This window comes from Lithobates pipiens, unplaced genomic scaffold, assembly GCF_037356315.1.
Source record: "Lithobates pipiens isolate NorthernLeopardFrog02 unplaced genomic scaffold, aLitPip1_a1.2 Scaffold_8, whole genome shotgun sequence".
NCBI classification, from domain to species: domain Eukaryota; kingdom Metazoa; phylum Chordata; class Amphibia; order Anura; family Ranidae; genus Lithobates; species Lithobates pipiens.
In genome coordinates this window covers 417,063,543-417,076,254 of record NW_027507903.1, presented here as the reverse complement: position 1 = coordinate 417,076,254, position 12,712 = coordinate 417,063,543, and the positions used below count along the sequence as shown (strand labels likewise).

At 41.4% G+C, this 12,712-nt stretch overlaps 1 protein-coding gene across 2 annotated transcripts in view; it reads left to right on the top strand.

The window, feature by feature from the left end:
• The window catches only part of FCHSD1 (FCH and double SH3 domains 1), a 197,955-nt gene that overhangs the window by 149,956 nt on the left and 35,287 nt on the right, over window positions 1-12,712 (top strand). For both annotated transcript variants that reach the window (XM_077474235.1, XM_077474234.1), the window contains 3 exons: window positions 3,969-4,073; window positions 5,008-5,169; window positions 11,716-11,835. In XM_077474235.1, coding sequence (XP_077330361.1) covers window positions 3,969-4,073; window positions 5,008-5,169; window positions 11,716-11,835 — 387 coding nt within the window. The remainder of the gene's footprint in view (window positions 1-3,968; window positions 4,074-5,007; window positions 5,170-11,715; window positions 11,836-12,712) is intronic.

Here is a 12,712-nt window from a genome sequence, read left to right as displayed (position 1 = left end):
CTTGCAAAACGCTCTCAAAGCAAGGTTTTACTGTATTGTATTAACATGTCGTATAATGGCTACTGGTCATAAACAGTAAATGAGGTGGTATAACCCAGGTATGCAAATAGACTATGAATGCAAATTTTTGTCTTGCTCAGACAGCATTCCATAGTGTCCGTTATTTGCAAATGGCAACAAGTAAACTTCCCATTTTGTACTCCTAAAGCTAAAAGATATGGTACAACCACAAACCAGAAAGAATGCCGTCTATGGTTGATGGTGGTAATGCTATTTATGAGACTTGCCAGTCATCTGTGCAGTGTTTGAACCTGTTTGATTTAGCTGCTTGGCTGTAATTACCCTAAAGACATGTGTGCAGCAAAAGGATCACTTTTTGTTTGCAGGATTAATATTCTTATATTTACACTTGCCATTCATTAGACCAGTGTGGCATCACCTTTGGTTCTGCACAGGCCACATTTGGCCCCACGGTAGTTTCATTTTGCCACAAGATTTCCTCAGTCTTTGAAACGGGTGACTTCCAGCATCTCTCATACCAAAAGGCTGAACATAATCGCAGGGCTTTAAGAACCTGTGCTCTCATCCTGCATTTATGATGTATTGGCGGCATACTAAGGCACTGTGCAATAGTATTTCAAGATGCTAGTTATGCATACTTACCTATTGGTGCCTATGTTCGACCAATATTTGACAGCAAATGTATTTTTATATTCCATGTGTTTTTTTGTTTTTCTATTTGTGGTGTCTATAGTCTACTTAAGTAATATTAGCTCGATCCGTATTGCATTTAATTTGGCAAAGCCCTGTGTATCCATTGTCAGTGGGTAGGATTTCATTTTTATTTTTAAAAAGTCACTTGTTGCATTTCAGTGCCAATGAGTCTTTTTTTTTCTTTTTTTTTTTTTTCAACCACTTCTGCCTACATAAACACGTTCCACCGATGGCTGTATAGCATTTCTCAGGACAGGCTTCCTGATGGTGACAGTGAACCATGCTTATTACATCGTCTGTTGAAATAGTCATTTGTAGTGTCCATCTGAATCTGTATAAAAGGGTGACGATGAAGGAGCAAAATTGGGAGACATCTGTCACTTCCTCGTGTTATCAGTATCCTTGTAAGCACATAAATGGATTTCACCTGCGGTTCCTGGACGGGTTCCTGCCTCGTACCTAAGGCTGGGTTCACGCAATGTCAGACATTGATGTGATTCACACTGCTGTGCAAATCGCATGTGATGTCTGAATGATGCAAATTCAGCCATACAGATTGTATGGCTGAATTTGCATTGCAGTTGTGCTGGACCTTTTTTTTTTTTCCCCTTGGTCTGCACTAGAATCGGATCTCATGGGCGTTCATACCCATGCAGTCCAATTCCTGTCTGAATTGACAGTTCGCACTGTGATATGTGAACCGATCTAGGGGTGTCATTAACTTTGTATTCAAACAAACAAGATATTTGGGGGGCACACCCTAAAAAAATATGCATAAAGTTGGTGCTGCCATAAGACCATACAACAGAACAAAAATATTACAGTGCACACATGCAAAACTAACATTTACCTCCCAAAAGGCTTTTAAAAACACCTAGACATTTTCAAAAAACACATAAAAAATTTGGGTATTTGGTCACACCATATTACTAAATGGTGCTTAAGCCCATTTACTGCGACAAAGTACCCCATGATTAGTGGGTCCTACACTATCCATAGATTGGGAGATCCTGCTTCTCTGAACCATGGGAGCTATACTCCTCTATATGGGAGAACATGAGGTCTCCACCATGACAAGGTGGTCACCAATGAGAGGTACTTACTGAGGGAGTGGGGTGCTCCACCCAACAGGGTTTGGTCAGAATCCATACAATAGACAAACAAATTAGATATTTGGGGGGCACACCCTAAAAAAATGCATAAAGATGGTGCTGCTATAAGACCATACAACAGAACAAAAATATTACAGCGCACACATGCAATACTAACATTTACCTCCAGCAAGGCTTTTTTTTTTTAAACGCCTAGACGTTTTAAAAAAAAAAGCCTTGCTGGAGGTAAATGTTTTGCATGTGTGCATGTAATATTTTTATTAACTTTGTATTGACACCTGCAGCGGTTTGCATGGGGCAGTGTGAACTGCCTGTGAAATGTATGCAATACAGGAACCCCTACTGGATTTGCACAGGTTCTCTCATCACGGCAGTGTGAACCAAGCCTAAATTACAGGCAGGTCACTCTGACATCTGTGAACCGCTGTGAGTGTCGATCTAAAGTTAATGATTCCCCCAAATCGATTCACAGTGCAAACTGTACAGTAGTACAGGAATCCCATGCGATTCAATTCCAGTACGTACCAAAAAGGGTCCTGCACCATTTTGGTGTGAATGTGATGCAATTTTCAGTTCTACTGTTTGGCTGAATTCTCATCACACACAACCACGCCGTGCAAATCACATGTCTGTGATTGCACCAGTGTGAACCCAGCCTTATTCAGATGTTTACACTGCTTGCATAGAAAAACTACTAATGATGCCTTTATGGTTAGCGCTGCCTATTATTTTTTTGTAATCTGCCTAGAGTTCAACTATAATAGGTTTACATACGGTATAATTTCAGGTTTTAATCTAAATACATTCATTTTTAAATGTGTTCTCTTGCTTCCTTGGGCACCATTTGTTCATGCATGCATATATTTTATGTATTAATGTGATCCTTGTGTTTGTACCGGAGAATTGTTCCAGCAAGACGGCTTTTTATTTTATTTTATTTTTATTTGCTAGATCTGTTTACCATATGTAATATCGGTTTCCCCAGATAACCTCACCTTTCATTTTTATGGTTTGCTTCTTTTAGTACAGATATTGATTTCATGTGGTTTGTCTAAACCACCCATTAATGCCTCTGAGATTTTTTGACCTTGTATAGAGAGGCACTAGAGCTCATATGTCCAAGGGCACAGGAAGGCAGCTTTGGGTAGTCAGAGCAGATGCTGAAATTGTTAGTTTAAATACATGTTTGAAAGCTTCTAAAGATGGAGAAATTAAAATGAAGATTCCCAATCTTTGGTTTTATAAATACCAGGCCACATAACCTTGCTGCTGAGCATAAAATGGAGCAGATCGCTAATGGCAATGCAGAGTTTGGGAAGAGTTTTTGGGCAAGGACCTAATGTTCCAGTCATTCATTTTCCCTGGATCATTCGGTATTTATCTGATTTAAAATGATCCTCTTGACTGCAAGAAATATGTATATCCAGTAATTCTTGGATACCTATAAACCTGATTCACTGATCTGGCCAATGGATGTTCAGAAGACATTTGTATGGCTTTTGGTTTCTCCAGCCTATGTGGACCTGACTGATCTTGACAAAGGATAGAAAGTGATGGGAGATCCAGCATTCTGATTTGTTTCCAGAATAGATGAGATCTTATAATGGGAAAACCTTTCTGATAGCTGTCTGAGGGGATATCCCTTTGCGATCACCTCTTGCTTCCTGCTGTGTCTCAGCAACAGGAAGTGAAGGAGAAATCTCCCTTAAGGAAATTCAGTAAAAAAAAACTGAACAGGGTATGAATTCCCTATGGCTTGCAAAATAGAGGATGGTTGGCTTTACATATACTGGAATACTCACACTTGACCTGCCAGCCTGAATGTTTAAGTCACAATGATTAAACCTATACCGCTGGGCCTGAAACATCCGATTCCTAGGTGATGTCTGTTGCTAGCTTTCCAAGGTTGTAAATGAGGCCTGCTGATCATCTAGTGAGATAAATAATGGATTGGACAGTCATTTCTCAGATTCTACTAGCACTGGTCTACCAACACATGCCTGAATGTCTGCCTGTCTGTCTGGAAATCATGCAGTGACCTCCATTGGTGTGAGGTGGTGATTTGCTTTCATGGCCATTTTACTTGATTACTGTATGATGAAAAGATGGTGAATTACGTTCCACATACTTTTTTATTTTTAGGTTCTGCAAAGACTGGAAGTTAGGAGGAAAAATGCTGCTGAAGATGAGCTGCCCAGCATGGATCTGAAAATGGAGGAAGTAAAGGAGAGCGTGCGGAAAGCTGAGGTATTTATATACATTATATGCTGCAAGGTCATCAGCAGTATAACATTCACAGGCATTTTCATTTCAGTACTAAAAGGCATGTTTTACAATGGTAAAATATATTACAACTTCTTTTGTGTCCATGTTTAATTTAGGAACACAGCAGGGAGCAATTCAGAGCAAAAATACATTGGTGTAAGATCTATACAGGAAACTTGGCAACTAGGTTACTAAGCTGCAAGCTCCAACTGCTGTAAACTTTATTCTATACAACCCACTGACCTGAGTGCTGCATGTTCTGCAGGGTAGCATTGAGCTTCTTGTCCCACAAGACTGATGTGCTACTTTGGGTCTGATAAAAAAAAAGCAGTAGGTGAGGAAACCTTGGCTTCATGGGGGACCAGTTTCCTAAAGTCCAGGCTATTGGCAACAGGAGGATTGCAAGATGGCTATACCTCAAAATGCATCTAACCCCAGAAAGAACATTGTTATAGTGCATTTTATGAGTTTTTTTTTTTCCCTATTTGACCTTATTGTTATGCCAGTAACATGAGTTGTCAACACACTCACTGAACTTGTATACGTGGAGTAGTAGCATTGTCACTGTAGGGTGACACTGCTGCTATTTCTCTACCAACACCTCCCCTTTCATCTCCATTGTAAAGGGAAGGTGTTTTGTAGTTTGTGGACAAGAATTAGTAAGGCTGACTAAGATTTCAGACGTGACAAGAACACTGGTTTCTTGGGAAGATAAAAACTTTACTTGCAGCAAAAAATGGTGCAGCCACCGCATTTAAGGACTGATGAGCAATCTTTTTACCTTCTGTCCTTTAACTTTCTGTGAAACTGAAGCCCTAAAATAAAAAGACTGTACATTTATTTTTTGGCAATGTTAACACTAACATTATCAATATACTATACATGTGACCTTGATTTTCTTTTTATTATGCATTAGGTCAGTAAGGTAAAAGCAGATGCCCGGGTGGAGTTGCTGCGCCAGGTCGGAGTGGATGTAGACACATGGCTATCTGGTGCTATGACACAGGCTAATGAAGAGCTTGAGCAAGAGCGACGACTGAGCGAAGCCCGGATGTCTAATGGAGAGATATCACCCAGTGTAAGTTCTGTAAATTGCCCTTAGGCAAAACTATGTTGCCCCTAAACTATGTGCAAATTTACCTAAAACCACCAATACCATTCACAAATATATGAATGTACCCATATCTGAATGGGAATCAAAGAACGGTCAGGGTGGCAATAAACATGCTGAACTAGAAGCCTAGTCAGTTCTTTCAGCAATTCTATTAATTTTGCAGATGTACCAATGCCATTGCCAATGGTAGCTAGCACATTAAGACCCCTTTCACACTGGGGCAGTTTTCAGGCATTTTAGCGCTAGAAATGGCGCTTGTAAAGTGCCTGAACTTCCATGGCACCCGAATGTGAAAGCCCGAGTGCTTTCACACTCGGGTGGTGCGCTTGCAGTACGTTGGACAAAGTCCTGCAGGCAGCACTTTTGGGGTGATTTGGGAGCGCTATAGTCAGTGCTCCCAAAACACCCCTGTCCATTGCAATGAATTGGCAGTGCTTCCGAAGCTCCCGAAAAGCGTTTTGGAAGTTCCGTAACACAGGTGTTTTTAAGCGCCACTAAAACGAGTGGCGCATTACCACTAATGCATGGGCAGGCCCAGTGTGAAAGGGGTCTAAAATTATTATTATTTTTTTTTTTGGGGGGGGGGGGGGGGGGGGGGGTGGGGGTTTTTATCACATTTGTATTTCTGGAACTTAAATGTACTTACCCCTACAAAATGTCTCTTGCTGTTTTTTTATACTCCTCCCCTCTATAGGCTCATAATGTTTTCAGTATTGCTGTGCCTCTTGTTTGATATAATCAGTCATTTTAGGCTAAGGGGTGTTGCTGACAGTCTATGGAGCCATTGGCAGAAAGTCAGCAGTGTTCAGTAAAATGTCTCTACAAACAGCCACAACTTTATCCTGGATAGGCTGCCCTGTTTAGCTTTAATATTTTATAATCCGTGTGAACATCAAAAGATCCACTTTCATATTTACTGTCACATTACATATGTCTCATCAACAAATACATTTTCCTACAGCAAATGCACATTGCTACTGATACTAGGATTTCAGATTGTAAGCTCTAACATGCAGGGCCATCTGATTCCTCCTGTATTAAATTGTATCATAACTGTACCGTCTGCCCTCCTGTTGTAAAGCACTGTGTAAACTGGCGTGATATAAAACTTGTATAATGGGACAACACAGAATATTACCTTGTGAAAATGTGTGCATTTTGTAGTAGTTTTGCAATGCCACAAGCTGACACTAGGTGTCTCCTTTGTTTTGCTGTATTTCTTATTACCCGTCAGTGTTCATATGGGATATTCCATAAAATGTTTTATGGTTGTCTTGGCAGAAGCCTGGCAGTGTAAAGTCTGATTCTATAAAACTGTTTATAAAACTGGATAGAAGAAAGTGTTAGTATAAAATCTAATTTTAACCGGAATGTCCTTCCTGGCAACCACACAAACAGTAACTTTTTTTAATACTTTTACAAGATCTATAAATGGGATTCTGATTACAAATATAAAATGGTCAGTTATGAATAACCCCTGTATAAGGCCAAATCCCAAGTAGCCACTATGCTTAAAGCAAACCTGTTCCCAGAGTATGCACAGAATATTTTACATATTCTGAACAAGAAATAAAAGCACTTTAAATCGACCCCCATTTATCTCTGTAGTTATAGGCACACTGGAGAAGTGAATTTTCAAAATTCACAAGAGGCACTAAAAATATATATATATATTTTTTGTTTTTTTAAGAGAACAAATGCCTGGCTGCCAGCCCTCTGATGTAAACAAACTGCACAGGCTTCTGAGCTGTTGAAAAAGCAACAAAAGCCTTTGTTTTGGATTTTGATGAATGATTTCACATTACCAGCAGCAAGGGTTGATTTACACTTTTACTACCATGGCCAGGATGTTTATTGCCATAACCACCAATGCGGGGGTAGAGGGATAGTTCATTTTTTGTCATGCCCACCAATCCAGGAAGGAAGCGGATTGGGGGGTGATGTCAGTATCTGCCATAGCAGCCAATTTGGGGGGGGGTGGGGAACATGCTTTTCCATGACCACCAATGTGAGGGAGGAATGAGGGGGTTATTTTTTTTGACCATCACCACCAGAGGGTGGGGTAAGAGGTGTTAAATATCACTGCCCTTGATCACCAACGCAGGGTTGGGGGGATTAAAATTTCCCTGCTAGACACTTGGGATTTTTGGCAACAAAAGATACTTCATCTCCACAGTAAACAGGTGCCAGCCAGCTCACACAATTAAAATATCAACTTTATTATAAGAGAAAACCTTACGTTTCTCCTAAAGAATATTAACCGAAAGAATGAGAAAAATGACTCCCATCATGCATAATTAACTATCAACATCTGTATACCAAACAGTATACATCCAGATCAGGGGTAGGCAGCCTTTGCGGGGTGGAGGTCTACCTGAACAACATGGAAGAGATGAGGGTTTTTTTCTAAGAAATTAACTGGCAAGGTCTCAAAAGGACAGTATGAAGAAAATTTAAAATGGTAAAAAAAAAAACCTTTCATTGTAAAAATAAATAAATGTGGCCTACCCTAAAAGGTAGCTTCAGTGCCAAAATGGGCATCCACAATTTTTTTTTTCATGTCTGGACAGTAATGGGTGAAAAGGCCTGATGCAGGGGATTCCATTATGAAGGCAGAACTGGTACTGGTGGTTTCAGGCCTGGCTGGCCAGAAATGAGTTTCACCACAAGTTTTTGTATTCTTAGCACCTAGAGCAGCATCATCACTATAGCTGGATAGTATGTGTTCCTTGGAGGACTGAGAAGTATGGGAATATAAATACAATCATACCTTCTGTAATGATCTGGGGGTTATGCCAGTCCAGACTATTTTTAGGGCACGGCAGCCCAATTTTATTTAAACAAAACAAACTTCACAGAAAGTCTTCCTCGCAGGGGAAGAACAGAAAAAAACTTCATCCTACTGGCTCACTCGCTCTTAGTCAAACTCCCTCCTGGAGCTTACTTGCTCAGCTGCTTGCTGCTTGGTCGTGGGCCACATCTGTCTCCTGCAGACATACACACTCAGACTCCTAGAGACGGCCTGACTTTCATGAAGCCGTCTCCACCTGAAAGCCCTCCCAACTCCTACACCAGGCCACCTGCCTGTAGGCTGGAGCTGTTCCCAAGTCTGAGCCCTGAGCTGAATATAAACCCAGCCCACAGGTGGGAAGTCGTCATGCCTTTCTTTGCAAAAACCAGGCTGAAGGCGCTAATGCACACTGTGACCTGGGGTCACCTCTCCACACTTCCTAGATGGCTGCAGCACTGATCCCAGCTGCAACTTCCCCCGCTGCCTCTAAGGTCGGGAACTGAGCGATCAAACATTGGTCTTCAGCCTGCAGAGTCTCAGTGACTGTCCAGCTCTGTGCTCTGCCCCTCCAGTGGACCAACCGCAGCATTCAGTGTCCGCTAGTAGATGTACTAGCAGATTTAATTGCACTAACAAATTGAAGGCACATTCCAGCTCACACTTTTTTTAAGCAGTTATACCCAACGGTTTCCTTTTAGGATAGTGTCAAACTTCACCCCTGTGATTCATAGAAGTATAGCCAAAACCGTTTTAACTATGTCTCATTTAAACCAGATTTAATTCCTTCTCAAAATATCAGTGACTGAAAAATCTAAAATTGTAAATGAAACCAGCAGTTGATTGCTGTGGAATCAGGGGCGGACTGACCATTCATCCACTCCGGCACTGCCCGGGGGCCCCGGGCCACTAGGGGGCCCCATCAGGGTTGTCAGCCTCAGTAAAACCAGGGACAGTATGTAAAAATCTGTTTTTTTACATCCGTTTCTGAAATGTCCCTTACCGACATCCTTTTGGTCTAAAAATCCAGAGATTATAGCTGCCCCACCTCTCCAGTACCTTCTCAGCCAATAGAAACATGTCTGTGTATACTGTGTGTACATGTGTATACTGTGTGTGTTTTTGTATACTATGCGGCCCCGTAATCTGATTGCCTGGGGGCCCCCGTAATCTGATTGCCTGGGGGCCCCCGTAATCTGATTGCCTGGGGGCCCCCGTAATCTGATTGCTTGTGGGCCCCGTTTTCTCCTATTGCCCGGGGGCTCCATGAGTTGTCAGTCCGCCCCTGTGTGGAATCAAAGGCTGAAGGGGTATTAGCTTATTTTTGGTTTACTTTATGTAGGGATCCAAAGCTTTAAAAGAAATGCATGACAGCAGCCATTGATCTCCTTTTGTGACTTGGGCACCGGGATTGTCATTGTTATCCTGGGTTTGTTTGCCAAGTCACTAGAGCAAAAATGCAGGACCGAAGTCTTTGACTTAAAGCTTGTAAGCAAGGGTCAAGATGACAGGCATAGAATTCACACATTTACAACGAAGTCAACAGTAATATGTCCTATATATTTTTTATTTTTTTTGCAATTTGAATACATTTGTATACTTTTGCTGTGAACCGAACACATCCAAAGTACCGTTTTTTATAACCCTTTGGTTTTTATGCAGCTTTCTGCCAGTCCGTCCTGCTTTTAACGTAAAGCGAAGTCCATTCCTTTTTTGCAAAAAGCCTATGGGTGTAACCCCACTGGTTAATGAGGATCACATAGGACTGTTCAGTAATTGGGGGGCCAACTTCTCTCTACATCAAGCAAGAAAGGTTTCCCTGTGAGGTGCCTAGAAATCGCAGATTATGAAAAGTACTGGTAACGGTACTGTAATTGAATTTTTTTTAATTCAAGGTTTTCAGGATATCTGCTCAAAAAATTTACGCTAAGCCTATGGGGTTAGCATACAGCCTTTTTTTAGGTCTAAAAAGAACAAACGCCAAAACAGTAATAACAAACAATATCCAGAAGGTGAGAAATGGTAACTGGTCAAATCACTTGAAGTGTAGGCTGGAAGGTAAATACAGTTGGAGATGGTACATGAGATCTGTTAAAGCAGGGTCAGCCTGTTACAGCTATAGATTATCGGGGTTTGTCCATTGGACAAAAAAAGGCGGGGGAGGGGGACCTGTTGAGGCTTAAGGTCCACAAAGCAGTGCTCCGCAGAGTAACTCCCTGATGCCCCACTTGTATATGGTTCAAAATGAACAGGTTATCATCCACCACCTCTGGTCCAAGGGAACTCCTTAGGGAGTGAATTCGACAAACTAGTTCAGCAAGTATAGTCGAAGCAGTAGAACCAAGTTGTTATAATCTACCTTGTGATTGGAGGAAGCCGGTATTTCTTCCATGGTACAGATTTATAAATATTGCAAAGCCAAACCCCCATAGTGGGTGGTATCAGCAGAATACGAACCTGTGTTGCAGAAATGGGCATGTACATATGAAAATATGTACTCTCCTGGCTAACCTTGTTCTATTGAGACAGAATTTTAAACAGATTCTTGAACAGCATTGGAGATTGAGTCCGCATGGGTGAAGCGCTTAATGCGGTTGCTCGAATCACCGAACCTGGGAGTGGGGAGTCCTGGATGAAACCCCTCAGGCGAACATATTTCAAAGTACTGGTTGTCTTCAGAGCACCCTCTCCCAGGTTTGGTGATTCAAGCAACTGATGAGAGAGTCACTCATGTGGCCTGAAGAGCGTGTTTTTAACTTCTGTTTGTGAGTAGACATCGTTATAATTTTATTCATATCTGTTGGATAATGCACTAGGCCAGTGTGCCCTCTTTTTCTAGTCTCACTATACTACACCCCTACCAGGCTCCATAGGATTTACCCAGTATGTGCTCCAATCTGTCCCCAGTGCCATGTTCATCTAGAGTCTCATTTGCACTTGTTCTGGGACTGCGAGTACAACAAGGTTCTGGCCTGATATGTTTGAATTGATCTCCGGCTACAGATGTCATTTCCTGCTCTACCGGAGTTGACCCTTCTGGGAGTCCATCAGGATGCTCAGCATTCTCACCATGCCAAATTGTTGCAAAAAAGCAATCCTCAAGTAGACCACCTTGACTCTCCTTTCTAGGAAGCAATGGTGGACACGACTTTACCCATGTTCAAAATCACTTTTATCAATCAAGGCTTTCCCTGGAAGTATGATAAAGTATGGTCCCCTTGGACCACGAGTTGAGGTTCACATAGAAATTCTCCCCCTCCCCCCCCTCCTTTTCCCTTTTTTAGTTGCCCCTTATGACTTTCCCTTGCTATATCATCCCTTGCTCGGATGATCATTTCTTTGGGTGGAATGTTAGCTCAACAGGCTTAATTTTACATATATTGTACATGTGCTGAGACTTGCTGTTCCTAGTAACCATATTTAGTATATGCCTCATTGCGTTGTATGGTTGGGTTTCTATTAGCCTATTTTTTTTTTTCCGTATTTGTTTTTGGGGACATTTTGAATTTTGACACATTCAATTTACGGTGAATTGACTATGGCAGGAATTTGCTCCCTTTAAGGAAAACTGGCTACTTGGGAGACTGTCACTCACCTGGCAGTTTCCAAGAAGATCATTATTGTGCTTCAGAGTCAATTTTTTATATTTTTCTTTTTAATTTAGCAATTTCCCTTTTTAATTTTTTGTTAAATGAACAGCCCATTTGCTTTCCCTTTTTTAGATGGAAGACTTTGATTTCTCAGAGTTTGAGGATGATGGTGAGATATTTGAAGAATCCAATTTTGCTCTGAGTGGCTCCCGCACGTACCCATCGCCTTGCCAAGTTGTGTACAGTTATAAGGTAGGAGAAGTAAAAGGAGCTCACAGTAAGCATCTCATTTCTCTGCAATCTTGGGTCCTGCTTTAGGCTAAGTTGAGGGCTCTAATGGAAAGTGGTAGCTGGTAGCCAGCCTAAATCAATAGGGCTGTGTTAGCATCCAGTCTACTGGAAACAAGGCAGTGTGTACTGAGCCATTTAGTGACTGGAGAACACTTGGGAAACGACAGAGATGTCATGAGATCTAGCCTAGAGAATGGTTCATGAATGAGATTAGCCATACACCCCCAAACTACATTTGAAAGTGGTATTAAACCCAAAACTGTAATATATTGACTTAACAGTCATCTGATGTGTCTGCGTTTTTAGTTTTCTTTTTCCTCTAGATTCACCTGATCTGGCCAGTAACACCTCACGGGTCCCTACACGCATTCAGTGTCCAGTAGTGTTAGATGTACTAGCAGATTTAATTTCACTAACAATTGAAGGCAAATTCCGGCTCACATTTTTTTAAGCAGTTACAGCCAACCGTTGTTTCATTTCGGGATAACGGTTTTACATAAAAGCTGATCGTTGTAAGCACCCCTGTTAAGTGCTTTTTCTCAACCCTCTATCTGCAGGACAGCATGTTTTGTTGAAAAACAGACATACTGGCAGGATCAGCAGGTAAAATAAAAGCCTACAAAAACCTAGGCAGCCACCATAAGATTTGGTAAGCTGCAGTATGTTTGCTTTTGGGTGTAATACCGCTTTATTATTGCCACCAAAAATCTGTCTTACATGACTTTTGCAAACCATATGAACCCTAGAGGTGTTACAAATATAATTAAATATATATTTACTGTTACATCTATAGCGCTGTACATTGTATTTGAAGACACAGGATATCGCTTTCGACAAG